The sequence below is a fragment of the Zalophus californianus genome, chromosome 6, assembly GCF_009762305.2.
Source record: "Zalophus californianus isolate mZalCal1 chromosome 6, mZalCal1.pri.v2, whole genome shotgun sequence".
NCBI lineage: Eukaryota > Metazoa > Chordata > Mammalia > Carnivora > Otariidae > Zalophus > Zalophus californianus.
Genome location: NC_045600.1, coordinates 137,802,307 through 137,820,684, shown reverse-complemented (window position 1 = coordinate 137,820,684; position 18,378 = coordinate 137,802,307). Strand labels below are relative to the sequence as shown.

Sequence of the window (18,378 nt, the reverse complement as noted above, 5' to 3'; positions counted from 1 at the left end):
CATCAGAGCTTAGACTCACCTACTCTACTCATGCTCAGAACACTTACATTAGTGTACAGTTGGGTGAAATCATCTAAAGGCCTATTTTATAATAAAGTGCTGAATATCTCACATAATTTATTGAATACTATACTGAAATTGAAAAACACAACGGCTATATGGGTACAGAATGGTGGTACGTGTATGGGTTGTTTATCCTCCTGGTCATTTGGCTAGCTGGGGCTATGGTTTGTTGCAAGAAGCCACTGCCCAGCATCACAAGAGAGGATCGAACCGTGTGTCTCTGGGAAAAGATCACAATTCAAAATTTGAAGTATGCTTCCTGCTGAACATGAATCACCTTCACACCATAGTAAAGTAAAAAAATCATAAGTGGAGCAATCAGTAAGTCGGGGGCTGGACTGTTTGTCATCTGTTTTCCCTCAATTGTACAGTTGCTAAAGCCTACACATAAAAGTACCTGGAACGGTGCCAGAATCAACTCTGGAACTGAGTAAGTACTACTTGGACATGAATATGAACATCTAAAGCATTTCTTCCAATCACTACTTAACAGATATATACATATTCTTTTTGACCAATAACTTAAAAACCAGAAAAATAAAGATGTAGAAAATGAGATAAAAGGCAATTTTTGCACAGCTTTGAATCAATGGTTTTCCCCTATTGTGGATTAAATTGTGTCTCCCCCCTCCAAAAAATAAAAAAATATGTCGAAGCTCTAATCCTCAGTTCCTGTGACTGTGACTTTATTTGGAGGCAGGTCTTTGAAGAGGAAATCAAGTTAAGACAAGGCCATATTCATTATGGTGGGCCCTAATTAGGTCACCCTAATCCAATAACTATTGTCTTTAGGAGAAGAGGGAAATCTGTACACACACACACACACACACACATACACACACACACACACACACACGATGGCCATGTGAAGATAGAGGCAGAGAGTTGAGATTGGCTGCCACAAGCCAAGGGATACTTGGGACTCCCAGTAATCAACAGAAGAACAGGCAATGGAGGGTTTTTCCTAGAGCCTTTGGAAGACACCATGTCTTGCTGACACCTTGATCTTAGATGTCTAGCTTCTAGAAAAGTGAGAGAATGTGTTTCTGTTGTTTTAAGCTACTCAGTCTGTGGTGCTTTGTTATGGCAGCCCTAGGAAATGAATACATCCCCCATTAAAGTCTGTCACATATAGGCTTTGGCTTCTATCTGGGTTTCTTTCCTTGACAGAAAGTAAGCTGCCTCGTGAAAGATGGAAGGAACCAGAGAAGAGTGAGGAGGCAGAGGGAAGTGACTCACCCTGGGACTTCGGCCAACACTGCTCAGGTAGTACAGGAGTCCTTTGGCATGGTAGATTGTTGGCTGAAGATGAGCACTGGGAGAGAGCCATTGTCTGTTTAAATCCTCCCCTTTCAGTGAGCATCTGTGGCTGCAGGAACAAACAAGGAGCAAATAAATACTCGTCGAGAAGAAAATAACTTGAGAAAATAAAGCTCAATAAGACAAACAAACTAATGAATCCAACGTCCCTCTGACTTCTGCCCAATTGGCATCAGTTGCAGATGTCCAGAAAGCTGCAGATCTGTCATTTAAGCTCATGAAGTGTTGTGATTATTCTCAGCCCCAAAAAGAACTGGAAGCCATATTTGACTTGATACTGGGTTATCACAGTTTTAAGACGAAGTTTGGGAAATATAGTTCCCCATTATACACATCCACAGAGAAGGAATTCGATAAATTTCTCTGGGCTCTGGGACCTTCAATTCTACAAATAATTAAGTTGAGCTCAAACTGTCATGCTGGGTGTGTTATATACACTATTTCCAGCTGGCCCAATAACTCTGCCAGGTCGATAGTATTCATCCCAGTGAAGGGACTGAAGTGTAAAAACGATTACATAAATGGCCCAAGATCACATAACTAAGAGCTAGGCTTTACATGCAGGTCTGTTTGCCTCTGAGAAAGCATAAGGCTCTTTCTCCTATCACGGGGCTTCCTCCCTATCCATACAGATGACACAGAACATTTGACATTTACCCAGAGAGCCAGAGTATCTTTTTCAAAGACATCATCATGGAATACTGGCACTAGAAATGAGCTGAGAGTCATCCATCCCCTCATTTGGGAAATAGAGATGTTCACATTGGAAAGTATCGAGTTACTTTACAAAGTTGACGCAGCTGGTTATGATAGTGTGGCCTGCAATTCAGGGGGAAGCTGAGATGCTGAGCTGTCAGGGGGAAGCCGAGTTGCTGAGCTGTCAGGTAAGATCATCCAAAAAAGAGACACTCAAAGATGACCAAGTGCAGCCAGCCTGGTGCTCAGGGGAGGCCCCCAGGAGGCCCACTACGATGTTATCTACTCAAGACAGCTAACAAGAGAGATGCCCAGCATCCCCATCAATCTTCCCCCATGCCCAGCCTACATCTCCTGCGACCCTTGTTCTTCCATACTCCAGCTCCCTCAAACAGATCACAGATCCCTCTGAGCAACCCTGTCTGCTGTCCCTTTGCCAGGACTCCCCACAGCTCCAACCCTTTCCAATTATGCGACTTTCAGGGAAAATTTCCTGATCCCCAGGCCATTCCATTCTGCTCCTATTTGTTGCAAGAGCTTCCAGAGGTCCCCTTAATTCTCATAAAACCATTTTGGGTGGGGTTTTACTGTTATTTAGCTATTTTTACATCTCTTTCCTTGGACTGTGAGCCTCCTGGGGGCAGGAACAGTGCTTTGTTACCATCAAAACCCTAATAGAGTAACTGTCAAAATCGGTATTCAGTAAATAATTTGGAATGAATAAAAATGCACTAGCATTGAAACACAGAATCAGATACGTTTTCTGTGTTTTTTTCTTAAATCACTATTTTCAATAAATCTTGGAGGTGGAAGGAAAAAGGTTTAGCCTCCTTCTTTCACCACTTTCTCATCTTCGTGTTTCTGAAATTATCTTTAAATATTAGTTTCCTGATACTTGTCAGCCTCCTCTTACAGCTCACTGGAAACCAGAAATCTTTAATCATTTATCCCGATCTCACCATTAAAATATTTTGACTTGAGAAATGGTAGGTTTTTTCATCTTCTTCTCTGACTTTTTTGTTCTTTTCTTGCTATGTTTTTTTTCTCCCTTCCTCTTTTTAATAGCAATGACATCTAGAAATAGCATTTATCTGTTCTGCCTGGCGACCAGGGATGGAGGCAAAATATAAAGGAGATCTTTAATAGTGATAGCGACAGGAAGAAGCAGGCATCCCAGACTTGCTCCTGAGCATATGTGCTGTGTTTAAATGAATTTCTTTTCTCAAATCAAGGTACTTGCAGGCACAATATCCCTGAGCCTCGGGACACTAACTGTTCTGTGTCTCTCCTTGCCTTGACCTGATTTCTCATCAACACTGGGGACTTTTTCTTTTCTTGGTAATATCAAACATGATAAAATCAGTCAAGACCCCTTAAAAGCATTTCCATTTGTACAAATGAAAATGCACGCAATCTATGTGTCCACTAGCCATCAATTCCATGTCAACTCTCTCTTTCCATGTGATCCGTGGAGACCAAGTGCAGGGACAATGTCTACATGGGTAAAAGCTCTTAGGTCACCACATAGCAAAACTATCCTTCTGGATTACAAATTCCAAAAGTAAAAAAAAAAAAAAAAAAAATGAAGTTTGTGCTACAGTCATCATAAGTACTGGGTTTGGGTTAAGAAGACCCACTCCTGTCTCTCAGCCCTGTCACCAGATATGGGATTTGGGATTCTCTTTGAGAGTCAACATTCCCATAGGCAAAAAAATATATAGATATATGTAACCTTGCTTCCCTGAATTATACTGAGGATCAAGCGAAATGGTATCTCCATGGGGAAATATCTATATAATCCTATCTCTACCCATGTCTCTATCTATGTCACATCGATACCTATACCCATGTGCACATCCCCATCTCTCTCTGAATTTACATCTTCATCCCTAACTATAATGCTCAGGGATGCAGAGCAACACTTAGACTATGTTCATTGGTTCCTCACCTGAGACTAATTTTTTTTTCATTATGAAGAATAATGAAGGAGCTCTATGCAGGTTGATTGGAAGGGATAATCTTGGCTAGGAACCCCAAACAAGAGGCTGTGGTCAGTTTCAATTACCAGTTCACTTGAGCAGACTTAAAGGTGGAAGCAATGAGACTAACAAGAAAAGAATTCATCTAAGAAAAAAAAATATGAAAAAAAAATATGAGGGAAGAACAATGTAAATTGCTAACTGGACTTTGGGCTATTAAAGAGTACAGAGGGGGCTGGCTGGTGGATGGCACCTAAGAGTATCCAATTACATGAATTTGGAGAAATCCGACCCCTGTGAGACTGAGGGAAGTCCTTAGTTTTGGGTAAATTTTGTTTTGCAGGGTTGGAGACAGTGATGCATTCCCTTTGTACCCATAGGTTGTGTGGATTTGGAAGCCCATATGTTTGTATTTGCTATGATTTGGAGAGTATCTCTGTGTATGCCTATTGCTACAGCAGTCCCTAGATCTATGCAACTGCAGATTATCACAATATGTACTACACGTAACTTGAGTGCTTTTCCTTTTAAAGCAAATCCAATCTCCAAATTGCTTCCAATCTCCAAATCCATTTGGCATTTTGTGTTAATAATATCAGAGATTCATGCAGTCAGAGATACTGCTGCTATTCTTCCCAGAGATTTGTTTTAAGCATCTGAAGATGAAACGTACCCAATCTTATTATCTACTGTAGCATTTTTGAAATGACAGCTGCTCCCTCCATGTGGAGAGAATCAGCAGATGGACAGCTATGACTGGCTGGCAATAAATTCAGTGCCTCTAATTTCTGAAAAGGGGTCACCCCTCAAATAGAGCTTAAAGTCCTGCTTTGCGTATAAGACTAAAATAGTGAGCATTGCTACTTTTTTCTCCACTGAAAACTGCAAACTTACAGAGGAAAAAGAAAAAAGGAAAAAAAAAATTTCTTTTTGGTTTTAATAGGTAAAGCTATTTGATCCAACTAGTCTTCCCTGTTTTCAAAGTTTTAGTTTAGTTTAAGACTATGCTTATATGCACTGAGTATGCTGAGCTTGGAGTCTGCTTAGGATTCTCTCTCCCTCTCCCTCCGCACCTCCCCCCGCCACCCACTTGCGCACACACTCTCTCTCTCTCTAAAAAACAAAAGAAAAAAAAAAAAGAAACTGTTACAATAACAGTATTTATTAAAATGTTTAGTTTAAGATTATGCTTATATGCACTGAGTATTCTTGGACAAAACCATCTGGTTTGTCCAGGAATCTTGCAGTCGGTCCCCCTAAAGCTAGATCTCAAATTCCAAAAGGTGTTTCCAAGGTAGGATGTGGGCCAAAATTTGCCGTTTCACATTGACTTTGAACGTTTTAGGCAGGACGTGTACCTTCCCACCAGCCTGCCTATTTTTACCACTGACTGCTCTATATGCATATTATGTGCCTGCTCTTTTTAAGCATTAGCATCCTGTGTCCAGGAAGTCCTAAACCTGTGGTTCCTGGTAGGACATATTTCTTTCCTTGGGGGAAAAAAAAAAAAATGGAAAAAAGGCCTCCGATCTCCTGAAAATATGGTCAAACAAAAGCATCTCAGCTGAAAGCTATTAAACAGTGAATTAGTAGTGCCAGTCCTAAGAGGTCATGGAATGGTACCCTGGAAAAAGAATGGTCTCAAAAGCCAAACAACCAAAAGGAAATGATGTCACTAGAATGCATTCTTTTAACATTAATTGCATATTTTCTTATCTGCTAAGAATCGGGATTAACCTGGCCAGAGACTAGGAAACAAGTAATATAACTAAGGGTCTTGACAAGCAGACCCTGAACGACCAGGACCCCTAAAACAAAGTAAGGACCACAAGTCAGAGAGAGAAGGAGGAAAAGTGAGTCACTTCCTAAAAGAGAATCTATCAAGTTTCAGTCAGACAATAAAATGATTCAAAAATCCCCTATCCATCCGTGACTGATAAATGGAGAGACGGGGCCCATCAGACTGGATGACTGATGCCCGGCTTGATCATCTTCGTGCCCACTGCCCCCCCCCAAGCAGAGCCAGCTCCAAAGTCTAAAGAGAAGCTGTGTGTTTGAGATTTAGCAAACATCTTCACCATTCACTGCACATCCTAGTAACAGGAGGCAGCATGGGTGCAGGAGGAGAATATTTATAAAGGTAAAGAGACACATGGAAGCTTCAGGAATAAGACAGAACAGCATGGGGCACTATCAGCCAGACACTGCACCCTGAGCTTTCTAAATAAACACCGCTTGGATACAGAAAAAGGGAAAACCAACAGCAGCTTCATCTGAAGATCACGGTTGCTATAAAGCTACAAATGATCAGGGTTGCCAAGGACATGTTAGCATAGTCAGGGTATTTTTTTGTCATGAAAAATGCTCAGAGAGTAAACAGTCTAGAGAGCAGGGTAACAGAAGAGACCAAACCCAGGTGTGCCTCAACACCTCCAACACCCAGCAATGTGTCACTAAAGGACTGACCATCCCAGAGCCCAGGGATAGGAAAACTTGAAGTCTTTAAAAGATGGACCAGAGGAACTGACCTGGGTTCAAATGTCAACTTCTTCACAAAGCAAGTTACACACAGTTGACCCTTGGACCTAGGTCAGTCCAAATCTAAACCAATTGGGTCTTTATGCCCTTGTTTCTCAAAGTATGCTCACCAACCTGGGAGCTTGTTAGAGATGCAGCAATTTGGGTCCCACCCCAGAATCTGCATTTTAACAAACCGCCAGGGAATCTGTATGCACATTTAGTGTGAGAAGCAGTGTTTTCTACTATACCTTGAGGAAAGAAAGAAAATTAACCCTTACAAGGAAATCTGTACTTTACAAAGGACTATATTGCCCACAATTTCAGGAACCTGGAACACATGCTATTTAGGACCTCTAACATCTCACCTGGAGCAGCACCAGCCCCAAAATCTGGATACGCCTCCCCCCACCACCCCATTTTCCCTGCTATTGTACTAGTCTCTTGCATGTTTTCATTTGAAAACCAATACAGAATTAAAGTGAAAATGTGTTTTCTCTAGCTTATGTTGACAACTCTGATTTCATAATACCATTCAAACACCCAATGGAACAATTCAAGAGATAATAAGATAAGGACAAGTTCGGTTGAAATCAGGCCAGATTAGGGGCGCCTGTGTGTCTCAGTTGGTTAAGCATCAGACTCTTGATTTCAGCTCAGGTCATGAACTCTGCTCAGGGCGGAGTCTGCTTGAGATTCTCTCTCTCCCCCTCTCCCTCTGCCCCTCCTCCCGGTTACTGAGCACATGAGCGCACGGTCTAAATAAATCAAATAAATAAATAATAAAATCTTTAAAAAATTTTTTTTATAAAATGAAATCACACCAGATTAAGGGGTGGGCCGGCTTGACAAATAGAGTGAGTCCCACAACAGCACTTGTCTAAATCAAGAATAGATAACCAGTTAATTCACATTTCTACACAGCATTTGATGCCATATACAACTGATTCCATAAAAATAGGTATCACTCCCACTGAAACAGTTAATACTAAGGTTGAGGTTTCTAAAACTATGTCTTGATACCAACAAATATCTGGGAAGAATTTGCCAAACACATGCAAGTCAACAGTAAAACCTTAGGCTCTGCCAACAGTTCTGAGACCAGCCAGCCAATAATCACTTGAATTCACCTATTATGACTGGCTGGCTTTTTGGACCACATCACATTACTTAACAGATGTGAGTAAGAAGGATTTCTTTAATTTCTGAGATTTTATTTTATTTTTTTAATGTTTTATTTATTTATTCATGAGAGTCAGAGAGAGAGAGAGAGAGAGAGAGATGCAGAGGCAGAGGAAGAGGGAGAAGCAGGCTCCCCACCCAGCAGGGAGCTCAATGTGGGACTCGATCCCAGGACCCTGGGATCATGACCTGAGCCGAAGGCAGATGCTTAACCATCTGAGCCACCCAGATGCCCCTAATTTCTGAGATTTTAAATCCATTAATAATCCTTGCCAAAAGCTGTCAGAATGGGAAATTATAAAAGGAAAAATTTTAAAAACCAAGAACTGATGATTATCTCCCTCATGTTAAAAAAGGAAAAAAAAATCCCTTGAAAAAAAATTTTAACACTCATTTCCTGACAAAGACAATCAAGAAAATGAGGATTGATGGATACTGCCTACTTGACAAGTTAGGGTAAGGTATAAAGTTATATTCAAAAGACAAAAGTATTGTATAAAAATGTATTCATTAATTCATCAAATATTTATTGTCACAACATCTACTGTATGTCAGATACTACTCTTCTCCAGAGGAATACAGCAGTTAATAAGCCCTGCTCGGAATGTACAGTCTGGGGGTTATCACTGAGGGGCAGCCCAAGGCACACGTTGGCTACATCTTATTCTGTTAATTTCTTAGCACCAACTCAGCACAGTGACCAGCATGTGGTAGGTAACTACTCATCATTATCTAAGGAATAAATGAAATCCAACTCACCATTTTACTGCTGTCAGAATCTTTCTTCTCTGGGCAGCCAATATCTAAATTAAAACTGTGACTTTTTTTTTTTTTAACTGTCAATTCAACAGATTTAATTATGGGATATTGATTTTTCCTATCATCTCTGTCTTGGCAGGGGCCTCTGTACTGCTGCTGTCTGCTTTTGGATTAAAAGTCATGGTTCTTTCCTTGTTCGGGAGAAACCTTTGATGAAAAAAGTCCATGTAAAGCTCAAAACCATTAACACTGAGAAAAATAATTTTTTTTAATAAAATTGCTGTGGGAGTTCTATTCTCTTTTTCTAAATGCAAGAGTTGAGGAAGAAGTTTATAGCTGAGACCTCCCAAAGAAGCTCAGAAAGTAGGGTTCTTTAGTGGACCAGGAGATTAAATAATACCCCATGTTTCTCTTCCTGAATGGAAAGAATTCAGAGCTCTTTACTTCTCTTCTTCTATGCCTCAGAGACTTACTTCATATTAAGGTCATTTTTCCTTATGGACCAGAAAGCAGACCATGCATTTACATCTCCCCGATTGAGTTCATCAAGCCCAAAGGTATCTCCAGGGAGTAACAACTCCTCCCTTCCCTGCTAACTAGGAGAGGTAGCAAGAAAGGTGATTCTCTGTTTTCTCCAGAGGATGTCAGTGTGTTTAACTCTGGTGTATAATAAAATCCAGATGAGTCTCTTGAGACAAGGAAAACAGATGTAAAAAAATAATTTCTGCTGATTGGTCTTTATGGGTTCCTGTACCTAATTCTGGCCTGGAGGGGTGGGAGTATTTCCCCCAGACAAAACACCAACCATTTCTCAGAAGATCAGCAAGGTATCTGAGAATTCACCTCAATTCTGACACTACCTAGAGACAGCATCAGGTTTCACAGGTTAAGGGTTCAGTCCTGCATGACTGTTCCCACCCCCACTTCTGACCTATCAGCTACAGACTGGAGGTTCCAATGACCTCCTCCTTAGGCTTGATTAATTTGCTACAGGGCTCACAGAACTCAGGCAAACATTTGTGTTTACCAGTTTATTAAGGATATGATAAAGGATACAAATCAACACCCAAATGAAGAGATGCAGAGGCTAAGGTATGGAGAAAGGGCATGGAGCTTCCATGTCCTCCCCAAGGCACCGCCCCACCCTCTCCAGTCTCCACCAGCTCACCAACCTGGAGGCTCTGCTAACCCTTTTGGGTCTCTATGGAGGCTTCACTGCAGAGTCATAACTGACTTAAGTCATTGGCCATTGGCTGATTCAACCTTCAGCCCCTCTCCCCTCCACTGAGGTCTGGGGATAAAACTCAAAGTTCCAACCCCCTAATCACATGATTGGTTCTCCTGGCAACCAACCAGTCCCTGCAACGGAGTGGGGTCTAAAAGTCACCTTGATTAACATAACAAGATACAGTTGTACAGCCTATATCACAGGAAATTCTCAGGGTTGTAGGAGCCAGGAACTCTGGACAAAAACCAAATACATACGAGAAACGTATTTTGGTCAACGGCATGACCAAATATGTATTTCTTATAAATCATGATTTCTTATAAATCAGTGGGTTTCAGTAGCTAGGAAACATTAACCTTATCCCCTAAAAGCAGTAGGATCACCAATGCCATCCTGGGTTTAAAAAAAAAAAAAAAAATGGAGAGAATTATCTGGGAACTCTGGAGTTCCTTTTCCTTGAAGTCCTGGCAAGAGAAAGTGGAGACAGGAATGATAACACAGTGCTGAAGAGAAAGTCAGAAAACAAATTTTATTTTAGTCTTGGCTTTGACACTTGTTACCATGCGATCTTGGGCAAGTTTCTTAATTTTGCTTGGCTCAGGCATGTTAAGGGGGAAGAAAAAAAGATTAGGACACATGATCTCTATCCAAGGTGATTTTCTCCTTTAAAAATCCATAATTCTACAAAAGACTTGCAAAAGAAAAGAATAAGAAAGAGGGAGAGATACAAGGGGGGAGGAGGAGAGGGAGGTGGGTTATACAGTTTTATTTTTTAAAACGCAGATTCATAAGAAGAAAAATTGTCCAAGATTTATCACCTCATACCTGAATCGCAGCCATGGCCTCCCCATTGGCTTTCTCCTCTCCCATCTCTCATAATGTTTCTCTCCCAATCTGACATACTTCCAAAATGATATCCAAATTCTTTCAATGGCTTCCCATTACCTAAAAAGAGGATGTGTAAACCACTTTGGCTGGCGTTCAAGATCTACAAACTGGTCGCAGCTCACTAATCCAACTTAACCTCTTAGTACCGCCCAACAAAAACCCAGGGTGACAGGCAAGCCAGATTTCCTCATTGTTCCCACAACAGTTTGTGCTCGCGGACCCATTAAATCCTCTCAACTCTTCATGGAACCATGTCTGAAATCTGATTATTTTCTTCTCTTTCTTTTTCTTACTCTACCCTCTTTCAGAGACCTTCCCAAGCCCTGCCCCTTCCATGAGACTTTGACTACTTCAATCAATAGCACTTGCTCCAACCTCTGAAATCCCTTAGGAGAACAAAACGGTGAAAAGCTTATGGGTCTAGTCCCCAAAGTCAGACTGTGCGTTCAAGTCTGGTTCTTACCACTTGCTATATAAATTTGGCCAAATAACTTACTTCACTAAATGTAAGGCTCCTCAATATCCGATAAGAAATAATCCTGCCTCTCAATCTCTACGTGAGGGTAATATTAGTATCTAACTCAAAGGATTTTCTTTTTTTTCCTTAGAATTAAGTGATGTAACACATGGAAGACACTTAGCAAAATGGTTGGTACATAATTTGTGATCAATAAATGTTTGGATTTTTAAAAGCAATTCTTCATAGCATTCATGTTTGCATCACCATCAAATACTGTCCTGAGCTTTCACTTAAGTAAACTACATATTTACATTATAAATCATTGGAGGAAAAACTAATTTGTATGTTTATTGAATCTGCTGCAATCCTTAACATCATGCCCTACATTTAATGACTCTCTATAACCACTTGTTAAATAAAAGCTTAGAGACAAATTAGACCATCAATATAGGACTTTTTTCCTTTTTTGAAACTTTCAGTAAAGCATACGAGGAAAATTAAAATAAGAGAGGACAAAAAAGCTGTATTTATCACTTCATCCTCAAAACAGCTTCCATTTCATACCTGAAGAGACTAGCACAGCAGGTGTATGTAACTACCCTTCATCACATATTACCAGCAAGAATTTGATCCCTGGTCTTTCACCAAATTGAACATAGGTGGCCTGGAAGAAGTCTGGAAATTTCTTTACTCAAAATGCAATCTTCTAATATCTTCTTTTTCCTCATTTGTTGTCTTCATTCTCTGTTGACATACTCCATACCATTTTCTTTTTTAAGATTTATTTATTTGCCAGAGAGAGAGAGACAGAGAGAGAGAGCAAGAGCACAAGCAGGAGGGAGCAGCAGGCAGAGGGAGAAGCAGGCTCCCCACTGAGCAAGGAGCCCAATGCGGGGCTCAATCTCAGGACACTGGGATCATGACCTGAGATGAAGGCAGATGCTTAAGCAACTGAGCCACCCAGGTGCCCCTCTGTACCATTTTCTTACAGGAAAGGTTTTGTGTTAGTTTCAATCTTATCCCACTTCCTCTGCAACCCATTTGCATTCTGCAATTTGCATTCTTCAGCTGAACCTCTTTCTTTCTCTCTCTCTCTCTGTCTCACACACACACACACACACACAATTCCAGGATGTTAAAAAAAAAAAAAAGGCAAAGGAACTACCTACTAGGTTTCATAAACAAAGAGGGAGTTCTGACTACCTTCTCTCTATTCTAATAACCGGCTCCCCCATTCCTTTGGTTGCTCTGACGAAAACTAAATATCTTCTAGTTACCTCCCATCTTCAATGCCTCCTTATTTCATGCCCCTAATCCCATTCACCAGCCAACCTTACATGCTCTGCCTTCAAAATATATACAGAAACCAAGTACAGCTCACCACCCTTCACTACCACCACCCTGCCCAAGCCACAATCACCTCTTACCTACACCAGTGCAAATGCCTAACCATTTGCTTGTGACCATGCCAATCCCCTTCCTCTTCACCTATTCTGCATACAACAGCCTGAGACCCTTGTGATTTCTCTGCTCAAAAACCTCCAGTGGCTTCCAAACTCATTCTGAATGGCACTCGCTCCAGAAGGCCTACTCTCATCTTTCACTATGTTTTCCCTTCCTGGGGCTCAGGAGCTCACATCTCTCAACTCACACTACTTTGTGCTCCAGGAACACTTCACCCTCAGGGCATTTGCATTTACTGTCCCATCTACCTGATAGTCTCTTTTCCCAAATATCCATGGCTTTTTCTCTCAGATTTGTGGATAAATGTTATCTTATCAGAGATCACCTTTCTCCCCCACCCCACCCAACCCTGTTATTCTCTGTTGTCTCATTTACATAATTTTCTTCATTGCATTTAACACTCTCTGCCATACTAGTATATAGCCACCTCTAGTTGAGTTTATGTTCTGTCTTCCCACTAGAGGATAGGTTCAGTGATGACATGGAACTTAACCAGTTTTTGCTCAACTACTGTATCCTCAGCACCAAGAAAAACTGCTGGTACATGGCAGGCACTTAAATCAATAATGAATGAATAAAAAAAATGAGTAAACGAATGAATGAATGAATGAATGAAAAAATGAATGAATTCTCCTATCTCTAGTTCCTACAAAGTATATTTGTATGGCCTGAGCATATTTAACTTTCAGAATGGGTATGAGAGTACAGATGTAGTATGAATGGCTCCTCCCTGAAATGGTCAGATCCCTATCTTTTTACTGATGAAGAAGTAAGTTCAATCCTTTTCAATGGCCTAGTTCCCTCAGAAATGCTGGATACTTTAGCTTATTTCCACTAATACCCAGAATAAAATCAGACAGATTTATAATTAGTAGCCTGGTTCCATTATTTTATTCAGGGCGTCATCTCAGCAATATGAGAAATCAAAACATCCTTCTAGCTAGGTCTTATGGACCAGAAAAAAAAATTATCTTTGGTCTCCTGTGTATTTTAAACTAAAATATACACTTCAATCTAAACATATTTAATATAACTTTTACATCTCTCTATCAAAGAAAATAATTGTCAAAGTTATATTTTACAGGAAAATTCTCCTCTATAAGATAATACCTGCTTTCCTCCTTCCTTGCTCCTCCTCGAAAGTAAGAAAATCTCAAAAAAAATTAAGAAATAAAATGCACACATTTATTTATTCAATGCCAATCCTTTTATCCTAAAACCAGAAGCAATCCTTTAGATACTATTGCCCCCTCCCTTCCAGGATACAGACTGGGTAACCACAATTATCAGGAAGGTGTTGTTTTCTCCTTTCACTCTGTCATCTGTTCTAAATTTACATTTCACTGGTCTCTGACAAGGATAGTGCAGCAGATGGCAAGTGAAATCTAATTAGTGATGTCTTACAAGTTGTGTCAAGACTCTTCAATAAGGTTGTTTTGTTGAGAAGCCAATGCATGAGTGTTAGCTCTGTCCCCTGATTATAAGCAGAAGGACTCAGAAGTAGTGGTCTTTATTTTACCTAGTTCAGAGCTTGCCAAGTGGAAAGAGCCTTTTTCCCAGGAGCATTTGTCAAAAACAATCAGAGGCAATTGTTGAACATCATAGATACCTGAGGCAGTGGAGAGCAGTTGGGCAAACAATGGACTAACCACAAAGATTGAAACTAAAAGCTAGAGAAAGCAATGTTCGTAGGGGGATTTGAAAAGCTCTCACCTATTCCTGGGAATATAAATGCATAGGATTATGTGCATGCCTAGACCTATGTGTATGCCTGTGCTCAACAAAGGCCTAAGAAGGCCCTGGGCTCTCACCTGTGACTAAACTCGAAGCTCTGCACAAGGAGGAAGTAAAGACTAAGGCAGAATTGTAAACTGTTAAAGGCATGCCCCCAATAGGCCCACATGCTCTCCAGCATCAGTTCCAGGCAACTAAGAAAATCTCTATCTAATAATTAAATTGATCATGAGGCTAACCAAACGAAAGTTCAGTGGCCACACATGACAAACAATATAGAATTTATAGAATTAGTCCAACGAAGTTCCTAAAGAAACAGCATATTCTGGTAGACGGGAAGGACCTAATTTACAGAACTGCAACACTATGCAATTTCAGATGTCTACTTTTCAGCCAAAAAATTATAGACATGCAAAAAAAAATATGACCCATACATAGGAAATAAAGCAGTAAATAGAAACTCTCTGTGAAAGTTCAGATACTGGACTTACTGACAAAGATTTAAATCTGCTATTGTAAATATGTTCAAAGAACTAAAGAAAACCAGGTCTGAAAAACTAAAAGAAATTATGAAAACCATTCTCATGAATAGATATTATCAATAAAGAGATGAAAATTACATAAAAGAACCAAGTAGAAATTCTGGAGTTGAAAAGTACAATAACTGAAATGACAAATTCACTAGAGGTGCTCAACAGAAGACCTGAGCAGATGAAAGAAAAATGAACATGAAGATAATTCAATTGGGATTATCCAGTCTGAAGAACAGAAAGAAAAAAAAATTCCTGAACAGTCTCAGATACCATTAGGACACCACTAATTATACCAACATGTACTTAATGGGAGTCTCAGAAAGAGATGAAAGAGAAAGACAAAGAAACAGAAAGAATAGTTGAAGAAATAATGACCAAAAACTTCCTATATTTGATGGAATGTGTTAATCTACATGTCCAAGAAAGTCATCACACTCAGGACAGACAACTCAGAGTGTACCATTAGACATGTCATAATCAAAATGTTAAAAGACAAAAAAAAAAAAAAAGACAGAAAGAAGAAGAAGAAAGAAAGAAAGAAAGAAAGAGAAAGAAAGAAGAGAAAGAAGAGAAAGAAAGAAGAAGAGAAGAAAGAAGAAAAAGAAAGAAAGAAAGAAGAAGAAGAGAAAGAAAGAAAGAAAGAAAGAAAGGAAAGAAAGAAAGAAGAAAGAAAGAAAGAAAGAATGAATGAAAGAAGAAAACATCAATAGAGGGATGCCTGGGTGGCTCAGTCGGTTAAGGCGTCTGCCCTCGGCTCAGGTCATGATCCCAGAGTCCTGGGATGAGCCCTGTGTCCGGCTCCCTGCTTAGCAGGGAGCCTGCTTCTCCCTCTCCCTCTGCCTCCTGCTCCCCCTGTTTGTGCTCTATCTCTCTCTGTCAAATAAATAAAATCTTAAAAAAAAAAAGAAAGAAAGAAAACATCATAGAGAAGTGACTAATCCTATACAGGAGATCCAAAATGAGATTAAAAACTGATTTCTCATTAGAAACATTGGAGACCTAATGATGTACTATATGTTGGCTATAGAACATAATAATAAAAAATTTTAAAAAAAGAAATAAAGAAACATTGGCAGACAGAAGGTCATAAATAACATATTCAAATTATTGAAAGAATAAGACTGCCAACCGAGAATCATGTCTAGCAAAACAATCCTTTAAAAAATGATGGAGAAATTAAGAAGAATCCAGATAAACAAAAACGGGAAATTCATTGCTAACTGTTCTGTCTTACAAAAAATTCTAAAGGAACACTCTCAGGTTGAAATAAAAGCAGATTAGACAATAATGAGAATACACATGAAAAAAATAAAAGCACTGACAAAGGTAACCACATAGGCAAATATAAAAGACAGTATAAACATATTTTTATTATAACTTTTTCCCCATCTGATTTAAAAATCAACCACATAAGGCATAGTTATAAATTGTGTTGATGTGCATACAAAATGTATAAAGGTGTAATTTGCATGATAGCACAAAGGAAGAAAGAAGAAATGAAGCTATATAGGAATACATTTTTGTATACTATTACATTAATCTGATCTAGATGGTTATAAATAAACATATTAATTGTAAGCCCTAAGGAAAATTCTTAGAAAAGAATTATATATAGGCAGATTAATTTAAGTGACATACTATATACTATTTATTTAATGCAAAAGGTGGCAGTAATGGAAGAATGGAAGAATAACACAAAAAAGGGACATAGAAATATAGGAAACAAATAACAAATGACAACTATAAATCTTCCCTGATCAATAATTACATTAAATGTAAATTAATTAAACCATTCAATCTGAAGATAGAGATGAACAGAATGGATTTTTAAAAAATAAGTGTTGCAGTTATAAGCCGTCAATAAGAAACATATTTTGTATTCAAAGACACAATGGATTAAAAGTAAAAGGATGGAAAAAAAATATACCAAACAAACAGCAATTATAAGATTGAATGGCTATACTAGTATCAGACAAAATAGGCTTTAAGTCCAAAAACAGTTTTGCAAAAGGCAAAAAAGGTTACTATAAAACAGTAAAGAATCAGTTCATTAAGAAGATATAACAACTGTCAACATAGGTACCAGTAATAGCCATAATATATGAAGTCAAAACTGACAGAAACAAAGTGAGAAATAGACATTTCAACCGTAAGAGTTAGAGACTTCCAATTCCTCACTTTCGGTAATTAAAGGACAACTGTACAGAAGATAAACAAGAAAAGGTAAGACTTGCATAGCACTATAAGCCTGACTAACACAACTATTGAACACTTAGTCCAACAGCAAAATGTACGTTCTTCTCTAGTGCACGTGGAGCATACTCCAAGATGGATCACATGATAAGCCATAAAGTAACCATATCCTAACAATGGCTAGACCCTCAAGGTCCTGGAAACTTTGCTTTCAGATTCCTTAGAGACTTATGTTATCCCTAACCCCCACTAACTGAAAGTATATAATCAGTCACGCCTTACAATCCCAGTGTAGCTCTTCTGCCCAATCCTGTCCCGTGCTATAAAGTAAAAAGCACCTTTTTGCACTGGAAAAAAAAAAAAGTCTCAATAAACGTAAAATATTTAAAATCACACAAGGTAATCTCTGTGACCCAAAGCAAATGAAATTAGAAATCAGTAACAAAGAGAAACTTGAGAAATTCACAAATATGTGGAAAATAAGCAATGCACAACTAAATAATCAATGGGTCAAAGCAGAAATCACAAGAGAAATTAGAAAAATCTCTGAGAGCAATGCAAAGAAAACACAGTGTATCACAAGTATGGGACAAAGCAAAAGCAGTGCTTAGAGGAAAATATATAGTTACAAGTGCCTATATTAAAAAAGAGGAAAGATCTCAAATCAACAACCTAAATTCCACCTTAAGAAACTAGGGGAAAAAAGAGGAAATTAAACCCAAAGCAAGTAAAAGAGAGGAAAACATAAAAATCTAAACAGAAATCAATGAAATAAAGAATAGAAAAACAATAGAGAACTCAATGAAGTATAAAAATTGGTTCTTGGAAAATTTATAAACTCTCAGCTAAACTGATAACATAAGAGAAAAGACATAGATGATTAAAATAAGGGATGACAGAGAAAACATTCTTATTATAGAAGCTAAAAGGTTTAAAAGAAAATACCAGGAACAATTGTACACCAACAAATTAGAAAACCTAAAGGAAGTCAGGACACCTGGGTGGCTCAGTCAGTTAGGTATCCAACTCATGATTTTGGCTCAGGTCACGATCTCAGGGTTGTAAGATCAAGTCCTGTGTGGGGCTCTACACTCAGCACAGAGGCACCTTAAGAGTCCCTCTGCCCCTCCCCCCTGCTCACTCGTGTGCGCTCGCTCTCTCGCTCTCTCTCAAATAAATAAATCTTTTTAAAAAATAAGATCTAAGGAAGTGGATGTATGAAAAAGGCACAAACTACATCAGGTTCACAGAGAAACAGAGAATCTGAACATACTATAATAAATAAAGAAACTGAATTAATAGTCAAAAATGTTTCCAAAAAAAAAAGTTTCCACAAAACAAAGCCCAGGACCATATGACTTC

General features: G+C 39.0%; 1 protein-coding gene across 1 annotated transcript in view; it reads right to left on the bottom strand.

Annotated features, from left to right (window-relative positions):
* The window catches only part of AGBL1 (ATP/GTP binding protein like 1), a 724,399-nt gene that overhangs the window by 342,589 nt on the left and 363,432 nt on the right, over positions 1–18,378 (bottom strand). The window contains exon 19 of the mRNA XM_035728075.1: positions 1,303–1,432. Within this exon, the coding sequence (XP_035583968.1) occupies positions 1,303–1,432 (130 nt within the window). The remainder of the gene's footprint in view (positions 1–1,302; positions 1,433–18,378) is intronic.